This window comes from Penicillium cosmopolitanum, assembly GCF_028827165.1.
Source record: "Penicillium cosmopolitanum strain IBT 29677 chromosome Unknown utg000009l:1.0-9042332.0:1.0-9050551.0, whole genome shotgun sequence".
Lineage (NCBI taxonomy): Eukaryota > Fungi > Ascomycota > Eurotiomycetes > Eurotiales > Aspergillaceae > Penicillium > Penicillium cosmopolitanum.
Genome location: NW_026622679.1, coordinates 8688552 through 8713581, shown reverse-complemented (window position 1 = coordinate 8713581; position 25030 = coordinate 8688552). Strand labels below are relative to the sequence as shown.

The window sequence follows — 25030 nt, the reverse complement described above, 5'->3', positions numbered from 1 at the left end:
TTGGTTTTATGCGCTGATGAATTATTAATAGTAGAAACGACTTGGTAGAAGATACTATTAATACTACTAGTATATACTACTGGTAGTGCTAATATATAAAGCCCGCCGAGGGACCGTAGTGACGTTTTTCATTCATGCCCATAGTATCCAGCTGGGTAGATACTTGAGCTTTTTCTTTGCCAGAACTTCAATATCTTAACCAGACTTTACTGCAATTTGCACTAATTTCCCCCGACACTTCTTTCCAGCCCCCGATAGATCTCATGGTCGTTTCGTCAATCTCAACCTCCAATGTCGTCTCAATCCGAAAGTATCAGCGACGAGGCCAGAACCATGGCATCTGCGCAGGAAGAACTTGAACAAGGACGGTCAGGCGTAACAAAAGGACTCGGTGACAAAGACTCTAGGAATATTTCGGAGAGAGACAGGGCGCAGATCACGAAGCTCGCTAGGCGGCTAACGGATGCTTCAACCAAAACGGAGGTTCAAGGAGTAATGGCCAACCCTTTCAAGGGCTCTAATGACCCTGGGCTTGACCCGTTTTCCAAGGAATTCAGCCCCAAGAAATGGGCAGAAACAGTTCTGTGTCTGAATTCTCAGAATTCTGAGCATTATTTACCTCGAAAGGCGGGATTTTCTTTCTGTGATCTCAGTGTTCACGGATTTGGTAGCCCCATCAGCTATCAAAAGAACTTCCTCAACGTTTTTCTACAAGTGAAGGATCTTGTTTCTGGCCTCATCAACCGTAGGGACCAAAAGATTCAAATTTTGCAAAGCCACAATGGTCTACTCCGAAGTGGCGAGATGCTCCTTGTCTTGGGTCGGCCAGGCAGGTAAGACTTTTAAGGCTCAATGAAAATTTCGACATGAAAAGGTTCGCTGACTTTGAACCTGTTCCAGTGGAGTTTCAACATTCCTCAAGACGATCGCAGGTCAAACCAAAGGACTTCACCTGGACGAAGCCTCGAATTTCAACTACCAAGGTTTGTATGTCACTTCCGCAGTCACGATCGATGCTTACATCTCTTCAAGGCATTCCTCGCAAAAAGATTCGAGGAGAGTTCCGTGGCGATGTTATTTATCAGGCCGAGACTGACACCCATTTCCCGCATTTGACCGTTGGCCAAACACTTCTGTATGCAGCCTTGGCGAAGACTCCTGAGAACCGACTTCCCGGCGTCTCTCGTGATGAATATGCCAGACACATCCGGGATGTTACGATGGCCGTCTTTGGTTTGACACACACAATGGACACGAAAGTTGGTAATGAGTTTGTCCGTGGTGCCAGTGGTGGTGAGCGCAAGAGAGTCAGCATCGCCGAGGTTTGCTTGGCTCAAAGCCCAATCCAATGCTGGGATAATAGCACACGAGGATTGGACAGTGCCACCGCGCTAAAGTTTGTCCAGACTCTACGTTTGTCAGTGGACATCACAAGTATCGCAACAGTTGTAGCCTTATACCAAGCTTCCCAACAAGCTTATGAGGTATGGCCTAATCCAACTTGCTCTATCACTAAAGCAAATTTGCGCTAACTCCATTCTGGCAGGCTTTTGATAAGGTTGCTGTGCTATACGAGGGTCGACAAATATACTATGGGCCTGTTGATGTAGCCAAAAATTACTTTGTGAATCTTGGCTACCACTGCCCAGACCGACAGACGACCCCTGATTTCCTGACTTCCCTCACTAATCCGGTTGAACGAGTGGTCAGATCTGGATTTGAATCCAAAGTGCCCCGGACTCCGGAGGAATTCGCAAAGGCGTGGAAAGAGAGTGCACTTCACAAGGAATTGATGCAGGATATTGCAGAATTTGAAAGCAAATACCCAGTGGGACGCCCGGCTATTGAAAGTTTCAAGGAGTCTCGGCAAGCTGAGAAAGCTTCTTGGATGTACGTCCTTCTCCCAATTATTGAGCACCAAGAAACTGACTTCTTCAGGACACCGAACTCGCCATATACGATTTCAGTCCCATTGCAAGTCCTTCTCTGCATTCAGAGGGGACTCAGTCGAATCCAAGGCGACATGACCTTTTTTGTCATCACGGTCGGGGGAAATTTTGTGATTTCATTGCTTCTAGGCAGCGTCTTCTACAGTCTCCAGGATACAAGCGCTAGTTTCAATGACCGTTGCATTGTTTTGTTTTTTGCCCTTTTGTTCAATGCTCTCAACAGTTCTTTGGAGGTAAGTCATACTCAAGTGAAGTAAGAATCGGGGAGGACACCTGACACCTTGAAAGATTTTGTCCCTTTATGCCCAACGCCCAATCGTCGAAAAGCATGCGACCTATGCTTTCTACCATCCATTCTCTGAGGCTATGGCATCTATGATCTGTGACCTTCCCTCCAAAATGCTATCAACAGTCGCATTCAATATCCCACTGTACTACATGGCCAATTTGCGGAACGAATCGAGTCACGTCTTGATATACCTGTTATTTGCATTTTCCTCAACCCTCGTCATGTCAATGATATTTCGAACCATCGGCCAAACGACTCGAACAATTGCGGAAGCATTGACACCAGCGGCCTTGATGGTCATTGCCATGGTTCTGTACACAGGCTTCATTTTGCCCATCCGCAACATGCAAGGTTGGTTGCGATGGATCAATTATCTCAACCCTCTTGCATATTCCTATGAGGCGTTGATTGCGAACGAATTCCATGGCCGCAACTTCGAATGTGCCAGTTTTGTACCAGCTGGACCTGTTTATCAAAACATAACCAGCGCGGAGCGCACATGTTCAGTGGTTGGTGCTTCGGCTGGGTCATCTGTGGTCAGCGGAGACCGCTATATTGCCATGAGCTATGGGTATTCCTACTCACATGTGTGGAGGTGCGTTATCTACTACTGTGAACTACTTGCTTCCTTTCTGACATGAGATCTACAGAAACTTCGGCATCCTTATTGCCTTCATAATATTCTTCATGACTGTTTATCTATTGTCAGCCGAGTACATCAGCTCTGACATTGGGAAGGGGGAAGTTCTCATTTTCCAACGCAGTCATCTTTCAGCCGTGAAAGAGAAGAGAGTGGGGGATGAGGAATCCGGATCTCCAACGTCGAGTGAGAAATACAAGCAAGAAGAAGTCAACCAACCAGTATCCAGTGGCATTACAGCACAAAGAAACGTTTTTCACTGGCGGGATCTTTGCTATGATATCACGATCAAGGGTCGAACGAGAAGAATTACCGATCACGCCAACGGCTGGGTCAAGCCAGGAAAACTAACGGCTCTGATGGTAAGCATCACCGTCTTATTTGAGTAGCAGCCTAATGGAAGAGATGCTAATGCACTCCAGGGCGCGTCCGGAGCAGGCAAAACCACATTACTAGATGTGCTAGCCAATCGAGTGACCATGGGAGTTGTGACGGGTGGCGTCTTCAACAATGGTCTTCCCCGGGATGCCACTTTCCAGCGCCGAATCGGCTATGTTCAGCAGCAAGACCTTCATTTGGAAACAGCTACTGTTAGAGAGGCATTGGAATTTAGTGCTTTCTTGAGACAGCCTGCTCATATTAGTAGAGCTGACAAATTGCAAAGTGTCGAGGAAATTTTAGAACTTCTTGAAATGAGGAGTTACGCTGACGCTATTGTTGGCGTTCCCGGTGAAGGTTTGAATGTTGAGCAGAGGAAGCGATTGACAATTGGTGTGGAGCTAGCAGCGAAGCCTGATCTTTTGTTCTTTCTTGACGAACCGACGTCTGGGCTAGACAGTCAGACAGCATGGTCAATCTTGCTTCTCCTACGAAAGCTCACAGACCATGGTCAGGCCATTCTCTGCACTATCCATCAGCCCTCAGCAATGCTCTTTCAACAATTTGATCGCCTCCTGCTTCTAGCAGCTGGTGGCCGCACGGTTTATTTTGGCGATATTGGTGAGAGCTCAAAGACCATGACGGAGTATTTTGAGCGCCACGGAGCAGATAATTGTGACGAAAGTGATAACCCAGCAGAATGGATGCTCCGTGTGATTGGTGCCGCTCCAGGGAGTACGACAAAGATTGACTGGCCAGCCACTTGGCTCAGTAGTCAGGAATACTCCAATGTCAACGAGGAACTGATCTCCTTAGAGCAAAAGCCAGATTCGGAGAATACTTCCCATGCCGAACCCTCCCTCCAGTTTGCCAGTCCATTCCATGTTCAGTTGTGGGTTTGCACAAAGCGGATTTTCGAGCAGTATTGGAGAACGCCTTCTTACCTTTTTTCGAAATTGATCATGTGTTTTGTCACTGTGAGTTGAACGCATACAATTTGAATAAAGTTTAGGACGCTAATTTGCCTCGCTTTGCCCCAGGCTTTATTTATTGGACTTTCCTTTCTACAGACAAAGATCACCGAGCTCGGACTACAGCACCAAATGTTCGCAATCTTCATGCTACTCGTCATATTTCCGTTCCTAGCATATCAGCAGATGCCGAACTACATCCTCCAGCGCGACCTTTATGAAGTCCGCGAGCGTCCATCAAAGGCATATTCTTGGATGACGTTCATGCTGGCCCAGATCATCGTCGAGATACCGTGGAATTCGCTGGCTGCATTGATTACCTTTGTTCCATTTTATTACCTGATCGGCATGAATTACAATGCTGCGTCAGCTCATCAAACCACAGAGAGGGGCGGGCTGATGTTCTTACTTATATGGGGCTTCTTGATGCACTGCGGTACATTTACGACGATGGTAGTCGCAAGTGCAGCCACAGCAGAGATCGGGGCAATCCTGGCACTACTTTTGTTTGTGTTTTCTCTGATATTTTGTGGAGTCATGGCAACTCCAGCGAACCTACCTGGTTTCTGGATCTTCATGTACCGCACGTCTCCCCTGACCTACATCATTAGCGGGATGATGTCCACGGGACTCGCCAATCTCGATGTGCAATGTTCGGACATAGAGACCATTTTGGTCCAGCCACCCAGCGGGGAGAACTGTTGGAGCTATCTCGCGGCATACTCGAAGATGACTGGAGGTGCGGTATATAATCCGGATGCCACCTCTGATTGTCAATTCTGCGCCATCACTAGCTCCAATGTGTTTTTGCAATCGGTTGCGTCATCCTACGACAAGCGCTGGAGGAACTTTGGCTTGATTTGGGCTTATGTGGCTTTTAATGTCATTGCTACATTGATTATATACTGGTATGTGCGGGTCCGCGGTAGTCCGGGGTTGTCGCATGTGGGAGTTTGGGCTCAAAAGATTCCGAAGTACCTTGCGCGGAAGGAAACGCAGTGATGGGCAACGATGTATCGATTGCACTGTGTGCTCATAGCTTGAGTGGGTGGCGCCCGGAATGAGGCGACTTCAGAGAAAGGGCATAATGGGGGATTTGGTGGCTTACCTGCTGCCCAGGTGTGATATCAGGCTGGTGTAGATAGTATAATTTCCCGAGTGTTCATACAGAGGGCCAAGTGGGTTAGAATGTAACTATAGTATAGAACGTCATGTATTATCTCTAAAATAGCAACTCAGATAATTTCTTCTGGACATAACAAGTCACTCTCGACATCTGGTAACCATCGGTATCTGATTCTATTAATCAAGCCCCCCCCCCTCCCGTCCTCGCTCGTCCGCCGATCCCGAGTTTGCCCTAATCTGAAAAGATTTCGGAGATCGGCCATCTCTCCGAACTCTCCTCGTCACGAACTACACCAGTGCATTTCCCAGAGACCAATTTACTGATAAGAGCCGGAACTCACTTATTCAATTGATTGATCATTTTCATTTTCTCTTCCTAGGCCAATAACCACCCTCACCACATGGCAAACACCTCGCAGTTCTAAATCGGAGATACTCTAGGTGGATCCGAACGACGCAACTCCTGCATCAATTGCCGATCACCAACGTTGAAAAAGGCCCAAAAGGATTTTCATGGAGTCTTGATGGTCGCAATTCCACTATTCTCCATCTCCTTTCACCATGGATTCACCAGGCATATTTCCCGTAAAGAGGCCCAAACAGGGCGAACGCGTCCAGATCAATCTTGTTGCAGTGCCCGACGGCGCCTCCACGCCAGGAACTGCTTCTCCGCCGAACGAGCCAGAGTCAAAGTTCGACCTAGTCACCTGGAATGGACCTAAAGACCCCGAAAACCCGCAGAATTGGCCACGGCATAAGAAACTGCTTCGATCTTTCGCACCACTAGTCGTCATATTCTCCATCTCATTCTGCTCGAGCATCTTCGGGTCTGCCACCAGCGTCACAGCTCACCAATATGGCGTATCGGAGGAAGTAATGAGTCTAGGCGTTGCGCTCTTCATGGCTGGATATGCAGTCGGTCCACTTATATTCGCACCTATGGCAGAGGTAGTAGGTAACTTGCCCGTCATGGTAGTTGCTTTAGCCGGGTGTGGGTTCTTCCAAATCCCACTTGCACTAGCCCGCAACGTCACCACGATCCTAGTATCTCGATTCCTGGCAGGAATGCTAGGAAGTGGCGGTCTCGCCGTTGGATCAGGATTGTTGGCCGATATCTTCGGCCCGATCACGCGGGGCATAGCTGTCGGGACATCTGCTTCAATCATGAACCTGGGTTCAACCATTAGTCCAATTGTCGGAGCATACATCGTCGACAGATACAACTGGCGCTGGACTACATGGACATCTCTGATTCTTTGCGGGGTCGTCGGACTCCTTTGCATCGTACTATTGCGAGAATCCTCGCATAATCGCCTTCTCATGCGTCGGGCAGCCCATCTGCGCCGCGAAACAGGCAACCCGAACTACCGAGCACGAGCGGAAATGGCTTCCCTGAACCCGCAAGTACTGCTTCGAAAATACTGCACAAAGCCTATTCGCATGTTTTGCCAAGAGCCCATTCTCATCGTGATGACAACTTATCTGACCCTAGTCTACGGCACGCTGTACCTCTCCTACCAGCTATTCCCACGGGCATTTCGAATGCGTGGTTGGAGCGTGCCTACTGCCACTCTCCCATTTGCCGCTGTTGGTTTGGGCGTGCTGTCTGCTTTGGGGGTTTTCTCTCTCTTCACAATGACCTGGTACAAACGGCAATGGGTACGGGCACAAAAGACAGCGGTAGATGACGTCCCAGCCCGCGTGCCTCCTGAAGATAGACTACCGCCGATGATATTAGGGGCAGTATTGCTTCCACCGAGTCTGCTTTGGTTTGGCTGGAGTGGGGATACGCATTGGGTTGCGCAGGTGATTGCCTGCTTCTTCATCGGACTGTCTTTACAGCTCATTTTTATCACGGGTATCGCATATATTGTTGACGTTTACCTGTTGAACACCGTGTCGGCTATTAGTATTCATGTGATGGTGCGAAGTCTGGTTTCTGCGTCCTTCCCTTTATTTGAAGGCCCGATGTATGAGACATTGCACATAAACTGGTCGGCTACACTGCTGGCTTGTCTATCCGCATGCATTATGGCCTCGCCGATCATTTTTAGGATCCATGGAGCTCGGATCCGAAGCTGGAGTCGGTTTTCCGTGGGCGGAATTTAGATGGATAGTAGCTAGAGATAGACTTAGTATACTAGAGTTACGGTAGAATAGATCTATAGATAGACATTAGAAAGACTTAGAAGAAGGGCCCTAGAGTACGGATGGAGGTAAATAGAACCCAACCACAAACGTTTATTGAATCTAATATGAACCCATGTGTAAAGAGCTAGGGGTATCTCGAATGCATTCGCAGGAAAATAGGGGACAGGTTGAATACCAGGACCAAGATCTGTTTCGCTGGAATGGAAAAAGGAAAAAGAAAGCGCCAGGGAATGAAGCTAGTGGGATATCAATGAAGAAGTAAAAAGATGAAAAAGGGTAGAAGATAAAAAATGCCAAAACTCCGAGCCATGCTTATGTCGTTGGCATCGTCAAGTCTAATGTGAAACAAAAAAGAACGACAATATCCGCCAGTAGTAATGAAAGGGTGAAAAAGGAGATACGAAAGTGCTGAGGGGTATCCTAACCAAACTCGCGCATTTCTCGCAAAGCAACGGCTCGGCGGGAAACAACGTCTTCCCGGCGTACCATGTTGCGAAGAGCTTCGCTAGCTTGAATCAGACCATCAATGCTGATGGCATGGTTGGTCATTTGGTGGTTGATGTACGTATAAAGAGCGGCTGGCGTGGAGCAGGTTGTCAACAGTTGCGGCTCGTTAAGCTTCAATAGTGCCAAAGCAACCTGGAAAAGGAACGTGCTTCCACCTCCACCGCCAGAGGTAGGATCTTCCAAGGTTGGTGTGGCTTTATCGCCTTCTTTGATGCTGGAGGCAGCGGATGCACTTGGAGTGGCACCATTCTGCGCTGTGCTGGTAACGTTGAGGCAGAGAACCACATCCCAAACACGGTAGAGTGCCTCTGCAGAGAGACAGTCGGTGAAGAGAGACAGAAACCATTGGAAAGTAAGGGCCTCCAACTCGATGCCTAATTCCTCCAAGTGCACAGACAGTTTAGGCAGCAGTTCAGTGATGTATTGTCGGAGGACAGCCTGATCCGCGCGTGACGCCATAAGACCGTGATCATAGTAATGCTGGGGAAGAATAATTTCAATCATTGAGGTGAGAATCCAGAAGGCATCTTCGGCAGTCGGCATGATGAGAAGAAGTGATGCGGCAATGAGATTCATGCCCTGGCAATAGCCCACTTCCGAGTTGCGGCGAGAATATGCCAGAAGAACCTCTTTTAGCTTAGCAACACCTGGCCCTTTGCGGAAGAACACATTGTCCGTCAGAGTACGACGAATATCCATTTCAATTTGAGCAATGACTGAAGGATCCGGCTCGGTGCCACCGACTCCTCGCACAAGGTCCTCGTAATATCCTGGGATCCGCATCCCCGAGGCACCACTGCATTCAGACCAGACCTTGGCCCGAAGAGCAACTGGAATACCACCGAGGACGAGGGCTCGGAACTCTCGCCACTTGGCGCGGCCGACCTTTCCTTTGTTTCCAAGGCCGGAAATCCCAATGACCTCGCCATCAGCAAGAATTGCTTCCGGGGTGTCTACCGCAGTAACAGATTTATCAGAGGACGACGCGGCGGCCGCCGCTGCTTCGCCTTCTTTGCGGCGCTCTGCTCGTACTTTGCGAAGGAACTCATTCCACCTCACTGTTCGATCACGCTGCAGCGTATCGTGAAGATCGGTGAGCTGTTCAAGTAGAAGTTTGACAGGTTCGGTTTCAGAAGCATTGATTCGAATGGCAGGTTGCTCCTCCGAGGATATCCCAGCAAACTCCGGGCGATCTGCCGTGATTGCCGACGTACTGGCGGAAGGTTGGCCTGAATTGAGCGACAAGGTTCCATCTTTATCCACCGATACGGACGAGCTATGGAAGCGACTCTGCTCTGCAGTAGTCAAGGAGACTATAGGTGCAGTGGAGGGTGTGTGGGATAAAAGCTCGGTTGGACGAGTTGGCATTCTGAGATAGTCTTGCCAGCGGCGGAGTCCAGCAGTACCACTCTCGGGATCAACTGGAGAGTCAGGGGGAGAGCTGGGGGTTTCTGGAGTGGCTGAGGGAAGGTTTTGGTTTTCATCCTCGACATCCGAGTCACTGCGGAGGTTGCCCAGGGTTTCTGTGATGCTCAGCCGGTGTTTGCTAGTCTTGCTAGCATTTGCTTCCCTTTGACGCTTTTTCCGACGTTGATCATAAATGAACCCAAATCGATCGGTCAGGAATTCGCCAGACTGGGAATTATTATAGATAGGGGCGAGGGTCGGTGGGCGAGACTCCATAGGCAAAATGGCATCCATCTCGACGGGTCCAAGATTAGTCGAGATTCGGTCCGAGTTCTCAGCCGCCGCTGTAACTTGCGAGATGTTGGATATCGGGGTTCTTCGTGTAGCCGGGTTAATTCTGACCGTGCCCGAGTTGCTACTGGCGGAGCGTCCTAGGGAGCCAGGTATGTTGGTGTTGCTATTGATTCGTTTCAATGCCGCAATTGCGCTCAACGAGCTTTTGGAGTCGGTGTTTTTGTCCTGGCTATTGGAGATCTTGCGACTGCTTTCCGAGTCACTAGAATCTTTTGGTCCTGGCGAATTCCCGGCAAATAATTTGACAGTCCATGAGCCAAGGGAGCGAGATGACTTGCGTGAATGAACACTAGCGTCATCCCCATTGGTAGATCCACTTGCAATGCGTCTTCCCAACGTATCACTTGAAATAGAGCCAGGTTTTCCATTAGGGGGGATGGAAGAGCTGCTCGTCGAGAGCTTTCCGCCGGACAGAAGGATTGCTTGGGACTCGGGTTCGCTGAGTATCCTCTTCTTCGACTTCCTGCATGTCACTCATGATACTGCTGGCACGGCTGGTCTTGCGACTGGGGTTCGTTGATCCAAAGATATACTCTTGCCAGCCACGAAGGGAGCCTTGTCGTTTGCGATTGCCTTCAGCATCACGCAGCTCATCGGTTCGTTGAGGTCGAAGAGTCGCCTGAAGATCAGAGTTGTGCTCAGAAGTATCACCATCGTTCGATCCAACAGCGTCCGTCATGGCCTGAGACATGAGACCATCCAGCCCGGAGCTCTGAGAGGCCTGACCAAGGCTGTGGGTACTGTCTCCATCGGAAGTGCGGTCTTCAGGGTTATTCTCCATTTGGTACAACCGGCGTTCAATATCTTGATTAGACACCGACACTTCTCGAAGCATTTTCTTCAGTTCCCGCTCCCGCGCATCGGCCCGTTGCCGCAGTGCGGAAATCTCGGCATCCCGCTGGGCCAAATCACGGGCAAACTGCCTAACGATCTTGACAGGACCAGTAGTAGATATCATACGTTCGATATGCGCATCGTCTGCGAGGTGCAGAGCGCCTGGAATATCACGAGCCGGAACCGAATCATCGAATAGGGCGGCGCGGCCGGAGGCATGAGAGATACCCCAGTCGTCAGCCGGGCAAGGGTAGCCTTGCGTCCGCGACCTGTCTCATTGGGGCCATCTCCAGTATCTCCCGTCAGCAACGTAGTTGTCAGGCCTCGTGTCAAGGTGGGGGTGTTGTCGGGCGGCGAACTCGGGGGCAGAGAAGGGAACGAAGTCAGATCGGTGCGTGTATTTGAACCCGAATGGCGCTTCTGAGCCTTCGATCGTAATGTCCTAGCCTTTGCACTGCGGTTGGAAGCCGACGATGTCTGAGATGAGGACCTCCGTTGTGGGTGAGGGTCGGGCTGCTCCGCCATGACTCAACGACTGGTGAAGGGCGTAGATGTCGAACGGGGTGGTTGCGGACCTCATGAATGCTGGACAGAGAGTTGGACGAAAAAAAGGAAGAGAAGCTCTGGCGGAGGAAACAAGGTGCAATAGTAGGAGAATGCTGTAAGGGCTGTCTGTCAGTTATCGGTCCCTCCACCTTTCGTGTTATGTGCCCTTTCGTGGTTGTGTTGGTCGATCCTAGCCGATTTGGAGTGGATCTTTGTGGGAATGAAGGGAGATCGACGCACTTTGCAGTTGGTGAAGGAGGGAAAACCGATATCGCGAAATACCTCGACAGGTTCAGCTGTAGAGAGGTAGGAATATCCAAATTGTGAAACTTAGCAGGCTCATCGACAACTCCGACGGTTTGGAAGCCCAAAACAAGCACTGGGCACATGACGACACATGTTGAATCACGTGAGGAGAGACCAACGTGTCAGGTGACCAGAGCTCCCTCCTGGTCATGTGATTTGTACCGAGGCACTCCGCATAACCGCGGAGTGGGGAAGGTGCGATGCGGGCAAGCTCCTCCCTATTTGGATTACTCGTAAGTATTTTAGTATTTGAGTGACTGCCGAAGAGGAGTTGGACGATTATCCTTCAAGTTCTTTACCTCCTACTTTTCTCATCCACCCCCAACACCATCTATATCCACCATGTCTTCTTCTTCCGCCGCCAAACAGCGCCTCCAAGCTCTCAGCAAGCAGCTTGTTGAAGGCATCCCCGAGGAGGGAAGTTTCGAGGATATCCCCAAAATCCGGCACATAGCTCAGGACTCTGCAGGCCCGTAAGTGTCACATATATATACTGCACGACTCCTGGAAAGAAAGAAGCGAAAAAGAAAAGTGGAATCATCCAGATCACTAGAATTGGCAGTGATTAACACCTCCCTTTCTCCGCAGTCGAACGAAAGATAAGGTCGTCATTGTCACTGGTACGTCAAATATCAAGTCGTACAAAGATCCATCACACTAACGCATGCACCACCATCACTCACAGGCGCCAACTCTCCCAATGGTATTGGTCGTGCCACCGCTCACCAATTCGCCAATAATGGCGCGAAGGCGGTCTATATCTGCGACTTCAGCGACTCCCATCTCGCAACTCATAAGCGGGAGATGGAGTCTCTCTACCCCGGTGTAGATGTCCATGTGCGCCAATTTGACGCCGGGGACGAGAAAGCCGTGTCCGGCGTCATCGACGAGGCGATCGCCAAGTACGGACGTTTGGATATTTTCTTCGCCAATGCTGGAATCGTAGGACAACCGAAGATGTTCACGGAGATTGATGGAGATGGTTTCATGAACACTATGAAAACGAACGCTCTTGGGTAAGGGTTCATCTCGAGGAAGATTCCCTTCTACTTTAGAACTGGAGCTAACTTTCTGCAGAGTCTTCCTGGCGGCTAAGCACGCTGCCCCTGCTATGAAGGTCACCTCCGAATCCAAACCATACCCCAGCGGCTCAATCATCTGCACAGCCTCGGTAGCCGGACTTCGGTCCAACGCTGGCTCAACCGACTACTCCGCCTCCAAGGCAGCAGTGGTCTCTATTGCTCAGACCTGCTCGTACCAGTTGGCCGGGACTGGTATTCGTATCAATGCGATCTGTCCCGGTCTGATCGAGACCGGCATGACACAGTCTGTCTTTGATCACGCTAAGAAGCGCGGCACCACTCGCAAGATTGGCCAGTTGAACCCTCTGCAGCGTGGTGCCATCCCGGACGAGGTCGCTCGGGTGGCATTGTTCCTGGGTAGTGATGAGAGCAGCTATGTCAATGGCCAGGCGTGGGCTGTGTGCGGTGGATTGAGTGCTGGACACCCTGTCGTCCCTGGAAAACTGGCATGATTTCTCAGATAGACTTCCGTGTACATAGTTATGAAGTATCTAAGTGAAATGACATGTAAAGTCGAGGAGCCCTTCTACTTGTACTCTCCTTACTTACTAAAAGCAACCGGATTGAAGCAAATATGGTGATTAGAGATCCATTTTTAAATACAACAGGATGGAATGATCCATGACAATCGAGAGTCCAGTTCAACGATTGCGGACAAAAGGAAATAAGGAGAATGCGTGGCAAACTAGGGACACAGTAGGAAACCGCAATAAAGAATTGCAGATGGGTGCAGAGTGGGATGCGCTCCTTCGAGCCAACTCAAGGCTGGAAGGGCGCAAGATAAGCGGATAGCAAAAAAGCCGTTCCATACCAGAAGGTACGACGAAGACAAAATAGTGACAGATTCCTTGGGGGCAGTAGCACAAGAAAAAAAGTAAAAGGGGAAAGTGGGAGTTGCAAGACCCCGTAGGAAACATAATGGCCCTGAAGAACAATTGACAAGAAGGATGGATGGATGGGTTGCGGGCAGATGGATATAAGGGAGTATCAAAAGCGACACGACGAAATGAAGAGATGGAAAAAAAGAAAAGGCACCAGGCTACGCCGGACAACCAGAACATGTGCACGCGTGAGGTATTCACGGCACGAGTCAGCAAGAAGGATAGAACCACGCCAAAAGTAGAATCAGAAAGGCAGGAAACAAACAAGGGTCGTCTCAGTCAAGCGTTGCACATCATCTATAGCTGATGGAGGCAAAAAAAATATATGTCAAAAAGTTTCAAAGAACCTAGGAGATCACACGGGCAGTCTGAGGCCGCATGAGATCTTCACTAGCCTGCTTGGACAGAGTGCCGGTCTCGGTTTGTTGGTCGTCCATGCTTTCGGTCTCATGGGCGTGCTCATCGTCATCTTCCACGATGCGAGTGGGGATCTCACCCGGTCCATATTGCTGGCTGGATCGCTCGGGGAAAGTCGAGCTGCTGACCATGGACATGGAGGTGCTGGAGCGATTGTGAACCAGGTCCGGGGTGGGAGGAATGCTGGAGTGGCGGTTGTCCGGGTGGAGCGAGTTGTTGTCGATGTCGCTCACTTCGCTGGTGGCGCGGGTGGTACGGCCGTCCTCATACTCTGAACCCAGACTGGGGGAACCGTTCTGGTGGACCTTGGATGAGGAAGCCTCGGCAGACTCCTCATCTTCGGCATCCTGGGCCAGGTGGAGGCCCTCGACGGCGGCGGCGCACTGTTCACTAATGCTACGGATGATGTCTGCAATAGCGTCCGTCTTATCGCGTAGGTAACGGTCTGCAACGTCGGTGACGCTCAGACGAGCAAGGGTTTTGTGGTCCTTGCCGAGGTTCAGCAAGTGCTGCTCGAGCTCGGGGTTCATTTGATTTACCGATGGCTTATTTGAGACCTTGTTCTCCTTGCTTGACTCCTTCACAGACTCTGCACTAGCACGCTCTTCGGTGCGCTCCTCAGGAGCGTCTTCGTAACCCTGTTCGACCATCTCAGTAATCTCAGAGCTGCTACCAATGGAGCGAACAATGTGCTCCATGTGGTGGCTCTTGCCATTGATGAGGCTGCGCAGGTGCAGGACCACACGCTGGGCGTCTTCACGCTCACGGGAGAGGGTGGAGTTAGTGTGGGTGAGAGCAGAGATCTCCTTTTGGTTGCGCTTGCGCTCACGCTCGAGCTCCTCGGCAATCTCCTGCTGGAGGACGAGGGCCTCGAGGGCATCATCACGCTGCTTCTCAGTGCCAGACAGACGAAGAGTGAGACGAGCGACATCATCCTTCTGCTGATCAATGAGACCGGTGAGACGGCGGTTCTCGCGCTTGTGGTTCTCGATCTTAACCTTGAGCTCGGAAGTCTCCTTGGTGAGCTGCTCGGCGAAGGCCTGGAACTTGAGGAACTGCTGCTTCCAGGTCTCGAGTTCCTCGACGAGGAAGTTGTTGCGCTTGGTAACCTTGCTGAGCTCGGTGTCCATTCTACCCTTGAGGTTGATGAAGTCCTGCCAGGCCTCCATCGCGTCACGGGAGTACTGGTTGCGCTCACGGACAATCTCGTTGAGGTGGCGCATCGAGACCTTGGTCATGAGAGGCTTCTTGACGGATCCGCCAAAGATGGCCTTCATACCGGTGTTACGGCCCAGCTTCTCGCAAACGTGGTCCATAACACTCATAACGGCATCCTGGTTCCACCAGTTGGGCTCCTGGACACTTTCCACCTCACCGCGCATGACGATGATTTGACCGGCAGGGATCAGCTTGCCGCCAGCGTAAGCCGAACGCAGGTGAGTGGGGACGCCCGAGGGGGAAACATCTCCGTTCAGGGCCTGTGTCAGTCGGTTGATGAACTTGGTGCGCTGGCCCTGGTTGAGAACATTGGGCGGGCTGGAGGTCAGAACGAAGTTACGGTCGAGGTCGACGACGAGAGCATCAGAAGGTGCGTTGAAAAGAGTGCGGCACTCGGCAGTGATACCCAGAATGTAAGGACCGGGCTCCTGGACGAGCTCCTTCACGTGGCGGGCGTGCACCACGGGAACATACAGACCGCTCCACTCATAGACGCGAACGCAGTAGCGAATGGTCTCGGCGGCGGCAGTCAACATGGCCGCGTAGTGAGAGACGAAGATGACACGGCGAGTAGGCGACACGGCAGCCTCAATTACACCGACAATGTTGGGAATTGACAGGCAGTTGAATAGGGGCCACATGGCGAAGTTCTGGAAGCCGGTTGGGGACGAGGGGAATTGGTAGCAGAGAGCGTAATCCTTCATGTCGATACGGACCAGATCATTCAGGCGGGGAGCCGGGAAGCTCAGAATGCGAGAAACCTCCTCGGCGTGGAAGAGGTTGGTGGCCTTGTTCCAGTGAATCCACATACCACGAAGGTAATCACCTAGCAGGTCGTACAGAGGGTAGCGAGAGAGGAAACTCAAACAGTAAGGAATCCAGTAGGTCTCGTCGGGGTTGTCGTAGAAGTCCGGCTCCGTCTTCTTGCGCAGTTCGCGAATTGTCTCGGCGCGCTTCTCATCGGCACGGGACCAGACGCGCAGCGCGATACCGTACAGAGTGTGAGAAGAGTCTTGCTGGAGGACGAAAGCGTGGTGGGCACAGTGAGGCTGGCTCTTGCCCGTGCAGATTTCGACATCGTGGGGGAAGCATGCCTAACATTCCAGTCAGTTAACCTTAAATTCATCCCATACCTCCTCGAACCTGGGTGATCAGATTGTTTGCTCACCCTCATCGCCGCGTGCAGGGCTCGAGCAATCTCGTTATCCTGCTCCAATCGAGGGCTGCTGCCCAGAATCTCTGGCAGCCAGAATTGACCGACCGCGCCCTTCATGTGGCCAATCTTACCCTGGGCCGGGGCGGGAGCCTTGACCCATTGAGAGGGCTCACGGCCAACACCGCATACCATGTAGGCATGGGTGAGAGTTTTTGGGGTCCGCTGAGCGGGTTTGATGTTGAGAGTTGAAGGAATGGGTTGGGTGATGCGAGAGTGCAACGACGACGTGCGACTGGGGACGACCAGCGAATTTTCCCCCTCGCCGCGAGTCGCCGGGCGATCCCTGGTAGCCGGGCGGACAAAGGACGAATGATCTCTCAGAGAATGTCCCATGATGGCGGATTGTGTATGGTGGTGTTCAAGTTATATATGTTGTGTACTTGTATATTGATCGAAGTAGTCGACGGAGCTAGAGCTCAAGCTGGAGCTGGAACCAGAGCTGAAGCTGAAGCTGAAGCCTCGGAGGTAGGCGGGTAAAGAATGAGAGATATACCGTATACAGATGAGTGTATAAGGAGAGACGCCGCGTAAGACTCCAATTGAACGATTTAGTGGGCACCCGAGGCCATGGAAACCAGAGGTTAACCACGAATTGGGGGTGGGATATAGGTTGGGCGAGAGGGTTGAAAGAGAGGAGAGAGAGGAGAGAGGAGAGAGGGAAAGAGGAGTAAAGTTCGAGTACGGAGTAATTCCAGCAAAGTAAAGAGCGAGTGCTCGTATCAGGGGGGGAAGAGGAAGAGGAATAGGAGAAAGTTGGCGGGTCACTCTACCAAAGGGGGTTCGTCGGAGGGGAACGCACCAGTCGAATCACTTCAATCTTTCTTAGTGACTCCACTTGGCTCCGGTTAATTTAAGATCCTTTTGGGTTTTTATTTGTATTATTATTATAATTATAATAAGAAGGATTAAAGCGGAGATTTGAATTAACCTGCATGAGAGCGATTATGAGTTCACGATCAGGGGCGCACTTCACACTGCTAGTTATTCATATCGTACTCGTACTCATACTCTGCTGTATACTGTAGTTGTACTGTAGTGAATCTGATACTTGTACTTCGTAGACTCAGTACGGAGTATACTCACCGCCGTTCCCCCACAGCCAACTCTCGCTCCTACCACTCCCTCCCGCGACAGGTCATATCGTTCCCAACAGAGTTCTAGACACATCGTGCAGTTTCAACTGTTGGAAAACCGCTCCTCGCCACTGATCGTCCAACCGTCGAGGCCTCGTTCTCGAGTGGCAAGCCGTGGTGCCACCCTGCGTCCGCACTGCCGACGGGCATGCTCATGCTCATGCCCATGCCTATGCCATACAACCTCTCTCGTGTCTCGCCTGCCAGCAGTGAGGAGGCCGGCAATAAGCAGCAAATACTACACAATGCACAATGCACAATGCGCAATGCTCAATGCTCATTGTGAGGCCCCCAGCCCTATCCATTCCCGTCCACCCACCCAGAACAGGGAAATCAAATCAAGAACAATAATCAATAGTCGCATCTCAATCTTGCGCCAATCTTCGGGTCGGCCCTGCTCTGCAATCGTCCATCTTCAATACTCAAACACGGCCGAGGCCCAACTGGCCCAATTCGCCCGATCGGAGTATCTGCAGAGCCGATCGAGATCCATTCGATGATTTGGAAGCGAACCTGTCAGCGCACCCAGCCGTCCACGGTTCCAGGCAGTTCCTTGGTTCCTGGGGCCGAAGCTTCTCCCATGGCTCTGTTTCTCTGCTTTCTCTTCCCGTGTCGAGCCTCAGCTGCGCCATGACTGGTGCTTACCCCTGGCCCCAAAACATCCGGACCCACAAGTCCGAGATTTTACCTTCGACCTGCTTCGATCGTTGGTTACGGTGGTCTGTGCCGGGCCCTGGCCCCCCCTTGGGATGGCATGGGATGGGATGCACTGCAAATATGACTTACCGGGCGCACTCTTGCATCTTTTAGTGCGTCTCGACCTGCTCAATGCCGGGGGGGGAAGGGTTCGGGGGTCTCATCTTACCTTTCCTTCTCCATGTTTCATCTTTCGCGGTGCTTCCAAACGGCAAGCCCGAAAGCTCCGAGAAGAGCCCCGCGCGCCTCTGTTATCTTCCGTAGCTTTCTTCCTCCGTACTCCGTCCTCGTAGCTTTCTTTCTGTTCTGCTTCCACTCTGCTGCCCGTCACCTCCCGCGGACTCCACCGGTGTCAAAATCTACCGAACCAACTCAGGAAGTTCGCAACGGAGATCCCACTTCCATCCATCGGCCCAATCCCCTCATTCGTGGTGCTAGCCAACCTTGTCTCATTTTTGCCTTCTGTCATTCGCGTGTGACGCGCGAGAAGGAAGAAAATCCTGACCTGCGAAGAATCCCTCCCAACTAATCTCGAGTGGCCTTCGTACCAGCTTGGGCTACCCACCACCGAACCCATACCGATCTTGGATCCAGACCCAGTCATCCCAGATGCTCCAACAGGGATCGGGGCTGGAGCACGATGATCGCACCAGTTCGTTCCGCAGGGGCCACCCCGGTAGCGTACCGCGCTTCTCGACGGTGCTAGGGCGATGCAGTTCCCGCCTCCTCTCGTAGCTGCAGGAGAGAGCGAACGCATTGATGCATCGGTAGAAATCCGGTCATCCATGCACCGTGCCGGAGCGCACCTAGCGGGTGTAGGTAGGATCCGTAAAATCTCCCCCAGTCTTCCTTGCTCTGGAGCTATGCTCGTTCTGGCCGTCAATGCTGCCGATCACCAACCCCATTTATGGTCCAGTGTTTCGCCTGTGTGGACGCTGACCCACTGCCCAGCTTCCTCCGTTCCTTGACTAACCTCCACTTTCTGTGTACCTGCAGCAGTGTAACCGGTACGTCGGATATTGATGTTTCCCCCCGTTGATAAATGTACCGGTGACTCGTGACTATGTACTCCGCTGCGAGTCCCCACTGCAGCGCGAGATAGATCAAGGTAGCAGAGCTGACTCTGTAGAGTGCATCATTTCGTTTGCCACCTGAGGTACCAGGTGGTTTAGACATGTTGAAGATGAGATGAATCGAATTTGGACTCGGAGGATTGGTTAACATGATTACTTGGAATTACTAGTCTGAGCTGTACGTATTGCATTCAAATGGATATTTGCCTAGCCCTGTCGAACGTGTTCCGATTCCAATTGCGCCCAGTCTCTCAAAGTATATATACCTACCTAGGTACTCAAACTTAAACGTATGGGGTCTACTAGTACAGGTTCAAGTTCAAGTTCCTTGGAAGGTGCCCGACCTCATTCAAGTTTCCATCCTTCAAGTTGGAATATATAGTACTACTCCAGGGCTGGCGGGTAGAACTTGAAGTCTGAGTAGCCCTGGACTCGGAGTACTACTAGTAGTATGCCAACGTATCTTGGAACCCTCCAGGGCTGGAATGCTAGGTACACAATAACTTTGGGTATTGTACTTTGTAGTAATGTGACGTCCTACTAATCAACTTATATTCATACAAATATCCCACCGGGCCCCCTTCATCTAAAAACATAAATCATTCCCGCCCGGTCCACACTCACGATCATCCCATACGGCTGTCGCAACACAGCCACATCCTGAATGATATCAAGATGACTCTTGAGAAGCATTTGCTGCTGCAAACTAATCACCGTACTGCGTGGGGGTCGCGGACCAGCCCCCTTCTTGCCTGCCGCACTCGCCCCGCTACCACTAGAAGTGGAAGGGATTTGCTCCGTCGTCACCACGAGGTTGGGTATAGGCTGAGACACCTCATATCGAGGTCTACTGCTAGCCCCATTTCCTTCGGACACATTGTCCAGGCCGCTGACAATCATTGAGTGCTCGATACGTGCCAGATCCCAGAAGCGGATCTTTCGGTCACACCCGCGGAGACGATGAATCCACACTTACTGGACCCCTTGTCGTTTTCGGGGACGTTCAGACCAGACGTGAAGATCCAGGTGCCCAGTCGATCTCCAGGGGGATTGTTTGATGGAACTGTAGGGTCTTTCCCACTCTCCGGGCCTACCGGGCCAGGCTGACTCGTCGCGAAGCGGCTGAGCATACCCTCCGGTCGGTCTTCATCGACAGGCCATGGTTCAACGCCTCTGAGATTGAACCGGCGGGGCGAGAGCTGGTACCTCGAGAGCTACGCTGACCAGTCCCGTTCGAGTTGCTTTCATTGGTGTTGAGCGGAGTCGACTGGAAGACTTCACGACAACAGAACTTTTCGATATCCCAGGTAGTGATTTCGTTGCCGTGGCTGCCGCTGCTGGATACACAGACCCAGCGTCCGCGAGGTCTCGTTGGGTGAAGCTGGATCCGCTGAATGGATCCCCAGCCTGGTAGTCCCCAGGCCTTCAGGCGTACGCGAAACCGAAGGTCCCATAAATCTAGAATTCCATGAGTTGTGCCCACTAGAAGCCAGGTGTGCCGCCTGTCGCAACAAAAAGTCGTAGGCGTTCCGTGATGGACGGGGTTTTCCAGAGTGAATATTGGTAGCATAGTTTTCATGTCGATTGCCAAGATCCGACAAGTGTTTGTTGCAACAAGCAAAGTTGATTGGCCTTCATCCCGGAAATGTTCTATCCAAACCGCATATTCCGGTGTTCCATTGTCCGCCAATGGAAGTTGGTATTCGCGGACCAGCTGGAGTTTTCCATATCGAGCAGATTCATGGACCTTTTGGTAGTCCACCTTGACAGCGTGAATACTACCATCAGTCGCAGCACTGATAAATGTGTAGGTATTCTCAACAAAAGTCAGCGCTTTAACACGAGACCCCGGAGCATGACGGTATGTTTGACGCGATCTTGGCGTCAGGTTCCTCTCCAGCCGAGTGGTGTCCCAGATTTTGACTGTACTGTCGTCGGACGCAGTGACAAAAAAGGAGTGATCAGGGGGGGATTGCGATGCGGTTAACTGGTCCACTATGTTCGCCAAAAGTTGCTACAAGGTTCCCTTCGGGTCTCCAGATGCTTCCAGGGTCTTGTGTGCCGGGCTTGCGAATTGGTAGTCGAGGGTCCAATTCCTTGACATACGGCCCCAGATCAAACAGATCAGTTGGATAATTCTCGGCAAACACATTGTTCAGTAGTTGCAAGACGGCCGGGTCATCGCCCGTATAAGAATGATTGGCACGATATTGCCGAGACGGGGTTGGTGTTCCTTTTTGCTCATAAGCTTGTGCGAGGGCTGATTGTTGTTGTTGCGGGGTATCTGCTCTCTGGATTGGAGCATCGACTTTTCCAAATGCGTTTGCTGAACTTGTACTGGTTTCGGCATACGCCTTGGAGGTCTCATGGCGACCAAGAAGATTGATGGCACTGGACTTTTTCTGAACTCGGTCCGAGACACCCCGCAATGGAAGAGTGTCCGTATGAGTAGGAGCGGTCGAGGTGCTCTCCTGGCCAGAGCTGAGTCGGCGATCGGCGCCATTTCGATCAACGTCTGAGCTTGGCGGAGACAGTGGACGAGACCCGGGACCTGCAGCAGGAGACGATGCCACGGGCGATGATGCCGACGACTCTGTACCGGCTTGATCTGAGCGTCTCAGGGTGCGGGCGCTGGACTTCCCTATGGAGATTGCTCCTGGCCCGAATGTGTCTGCGATTAGCACTAGGGGGATCGCTCAATTGTCGTTGAAGCGTCAAGTAGAGCGTCGGCGATGGTTCGCGGTTTCGTGTCCTCTGGAGTAGGGGTTTCACTTCTGTCCACGGAGACATTTCTCGGCTTTTCATTGAGTTGCTTGTCGAAGAAGACTGTCTGAGGGGCGACATCATTCTGTGACAAGCTGATAATTTCGCCTAACGACGGAGGATCGGCCTCAGCTTCTCTGCTTTGTCGTAAGGATACTCTCCAGATATAATCCTTGAGTGCAATGAGTTTGAGCTCATCCTCCGAGCCCATCCCAAGGTTTCTTAGTCGGGACAGCCATTGTTCATCTTCGTCGTTCTTATTTTGTGAGCTGAAGCTAAACGTAGAACTTCGTCCTATGCGAGGGCTATGCCCATCCGACAGACCAAATGGGCTAGCTGACTTCCAGAAGACTCCTCTATCAGTTTTGGATGCCCAATGAAAGGCAACCTCGTAGATATTTCTTGAGATCGGACGCTTGAGAGCACCAATAAACTCCGCCTCGGAGAATTCGACGACCTTCACCTTGAGGAAAGGGCGAACGAGCGGTGTCAGAATGGAATGAATATCCGCAATGGTGAAATGCTTGGCAGACTTGACGATCAGTTGCACAGCAGCCTCACGGATCCAGACACTAGGATGAACTAGGAACCCGACAGTAACATGGAGAAGTTCCCATGTCGTCGTTTTCTGGAACAATCCCAATTCAGCCATGGCTGCAAGTGACCGGATTACCTTCTCCACGACAAGTTCTTCTGGCTCAGTCATAGACTGTACCATCAGAGGTAAAATGTATTGCTCTAAGCTGATAGTCCCCACATATGCGGCGACACCAACAACCGTCTCAAAGAAAGCGCATTTCAAAATCCAGTCGCGGTCGTTCAAGTAAGTATTCAAATGGCTCAGTATAACCTCACTCGATTTCAAGTTCCCGAAAAACACGCAGAGACTGGACACGGACCCTAGAAAAGCCCGGCGAACGGATGGATCTGCGTCCGTCAATAGCGCTTTCGTATGAAACTCAAAATATTCTAGAAGGTCATTGCGAGCGACATCATAGAGGTTATGGAACGTCGCGTCCTCGGTCCACCGAGGTTCGAAACCAACGGGGATAAGTGCGGTAAGACGAGTATCCGAGCGCAATGCTTGGATAATATCCAAGAGCTTCAACGAAGAATGCGCCAAGGACGCAATACAAGAGGCATACGTGGAGCGAACCACTGGACTCGGGTTGTGTTTGGAAGTTACAACAAGAGGTTGCAACCTTGGGAAAATATACTCAGAAAACAGGTAGGCATTCACGGGAGAGACTTCGTGGACCATTTCCAGAAGCTGTGTCAGGGTTCGAATCGCTGCAACCTTCACCGAATCGGTCTTGTCATTGAGAAGAAGCATGATATAGGGAAGGACACGATCGAGTTTGGCCTCATCCGACAACCTTTCTGCAAAGGCTAGAAGTATATCACAGGCTTTGACCCGAGCAGAAGCCTTGGCCGTGGTCCGTAAATTGGAGACAACAAGGGTCAAAAATATCAAAACCCCTTCATCTGATTGCGATTGCGATTGCGGGTTGGACGTCGTGGTATCACCATTTGGGAGATCGAGCTTGACTGGGAGTACATCTCCTGTCAACCGAGATATGTTCTCATTGGAAACATCTTGGGGAGGCCGGGCTGCGGTACCAAGAAAATATGATATTTTGTCAAAGTCAAGACAAACTGTCTCTATACGGTAGTCGGTTTCCCCCCGATTGGTCGATTCTGCATCCACCTTGTTTTTTCCCGATGAAGGGTCGGTCATGTGGGACATGTATTGGTGAAGGAAGCTGTAAAAGTATTCGGGGAAGGCCTTATTCTTCCAGAAGTTTAGGTATTCATCGGCGGAATATCGAGACTCTGGATCTAGTTGAATCATATGTAGAATGAGTTCTCGAATGTCCGGATCTTCAATCTTCACCAGCTGGCTCAGCTCTGGGCTGTATTCACCCTTGCGGTATTTGTACATTTGGCTGAGAGTAAAGATGGGTGACTCAAGGAAGAGCTCTGCAATCACGCAACCGGCACTGAATATGTCCATTGCCCAGTTAACGTTGCGGCTGCCTTCCTCTTCTCCGGCCTCAAGAAACCTTTCAGGGGCCAGATAGCAAGTTCTTCGACCTGATATGTCAAAGAAGAACGAAAAGTCGGCAGGATTATCTTCGGGAAGGAAAGTTGGCTTGAACGACGAAGAAAAATCAGAAAGGTAGAGCCAATTCCATGAAGTAACTAAGATGTTCTCAGTTTTGATATCACCGTGGAACACGTCCAAGGAATGGCAATCACGCAAGGCGCATAAAAGTTGAAATGCGATCCATTTCTTTTCGATATCTTCGAGAAATGGCCGGGTGCTGGAGACCTGTAAGCATGGGTCTTTTTGAGATGGTGGTAGACGAGATTAGCCGTACCTCATACGATCGTAGAGAGAGCTGTGGATATATTGGCGCACCAGATAGCCACCATTACCAGTTTCTAGGATTCGCTCATAGCTCAATGCGTTTGGCACATCAGTCAAGAGCTTGCGTTCCCCTGCGGATGACGGTGATTAGTTCCGATCAAAAGACTTTCAAAGACATCATGACGCACGAGCGATAGCTTTCACATATTTTTCCAGCTCCATTGTCGGATACGGCTTCATGATGACCTTGACGAACACAAGGCCATTTTGCTGCCTGGCGCGGATGCTCTTCATAAACCGGCCACCGCCCATGGATCTCTCATACACCAGGTCCGAAAGTTCGGGAACATCGATCCCTGCCGACCCCGCGGACAGGGTTGTGATGGAGTAGCCTTGACCCATGATGTATGGACCGCATCTCCCTAGGCCGGAGATAGTGGAAGTGGCAGCTAAGGTTAGGTGGGAGGCTGGTGATTGTTGATAACGTCGGTCTATCTGGGCGGTGGGGCCACGTGACGTAATGTTTGGGTTGGGCGGTCAGGCGCGTCTTGGCTGAGGCTTGCCTTTACATGATTATCTAGACCACAGATCAACAATACGACAAGACTGTGAATATTGTTTCTATCGCCATTTTTCAGCTTTTGATCATTCGAGATTATCTTATTACATATAATGTCCGCTCGCAACTAACGTTAATTTCTCTACGTGGCGCGAGACGTGCGC

General features: G+C 51.1%; 6 protein-coding genes across 6 annotated transcripts; 3 read left to right on the top strand and 3 right to left on the bottom strand.

The window, feature by feature from the left end:
• Positions 1-291: 291 nt before the first annotated feature.
• N7509_011363 (CDR ABC transporter) lies at positions 292-5229 on the top strand (the record flags this gene model as incomplete). Its single annotated transcript, XM_056636000.1, has 8 exons — positions 292-833; positions 901-983; positions 1033-1484; positions 1547-2182; positions 2238-2833; positions 2889-3240; positions 3301-4233; positions 4297-5229. 8 exons carry the CDS (start codon positions 292-294, stop codon positions 5227-5229), a joined length of 4527 nt encoding a protein of 1508 aa, XP_056486620.1.
• A 684-nt stretch (positions 5230-5913) lies between these two features.
• N7509_011362 (uncharacterized protein) lies at positions 5914-7461 on the top strand (the record flags this gene model as incomplete). Its single annotated transcript, XM_056635999.1, has 1 exon — positions 5914-7461. One exon carries the CDS (start codon positions 5914-5916, stop codon positions 7459-7461), a length of 1548 nt encoding a protein of 515 aa, XP_056486619.1.
• Positions 7462-7923: 462 nt separating this feature from the next.
• N7509_011361 (TBC domain-containing protein) lies at positions 7924-11130 on the bottom strand (the record flags this gene model as incomplete). The annotated part of the gene is made up of 3 exons (XM_056635998.1): positions 7924-10200; positions 10232-10702; positions 10732-11130. 3 exons carry the CDS (start codon positions 11128-11130, stop codon positions 7924-7926), a joined length of 3147 nt encoding a protein of 1048 aa, XP_056486618.1.
• A 669-nt stretch (positions 11131-11799) lies between these two features.
• On the top strand, positions 11800-12991 carry N7509_011360 (SDR family NAD(P)-dependent oxidoreductase; the record flags this gene model as incomplete). Its single annotated transcript, XM_056635997.1, has 4 exons — positions 11800-11930; positions 12046-12077; positions 12143-12473; positions 12535-12991. 4 exons carry the CDS (start codon positions 11800-11802, stop codon positions 12989-12991), a joined length of 951 nt encoding a protein of 316 aa, XP_056486617.1.
• Positions 12992-13767: 776 nt separating this feature from the next.
• N7509_011359 (DENN (AEX-3) domain protein) lies at positions 13768-16604 on the bottom strand (the record flags this gene model as incomplete). The annotated part of the gene is made up of 2 exons (XM_056635996.1): positions 13768-16149; positions 16224-16604. The coding sequence occupies 2 exons, from the start codon at positions 16602-16604 to the stop codon at positions 13768-13770; spliced, it is 2763 nt and encodes a 920-aa protein (XP_056486616.1).
• Positions 16605-19557: 2953 nt separating this feature from the next.
• N7509_011358 (ubiquitin-binding serine/threonine protein kinase VPS15) lies at positions 19558-24709 on the bottom strand (the record flags this gene model as incomplete). The annotated part of the gene is made up of 7 exons (XM_056635995.1): positions 19558-19599; positions 19798-20109; positions 20306-21096; positions 21170-21804; positions 21858-24260; positions 24318-24438; positions 24496-24709. The coding sequence occupies 7 exons, from the start codon at positions 24707-24709 to the stop codon at positions 19558-19560; spliced, it is 4518 nt and encodes a 1505-aa protein (XP_056486615.1).
• Between the last annotated feature and the right edge of the window lie 321 nt (positions 24710-25030).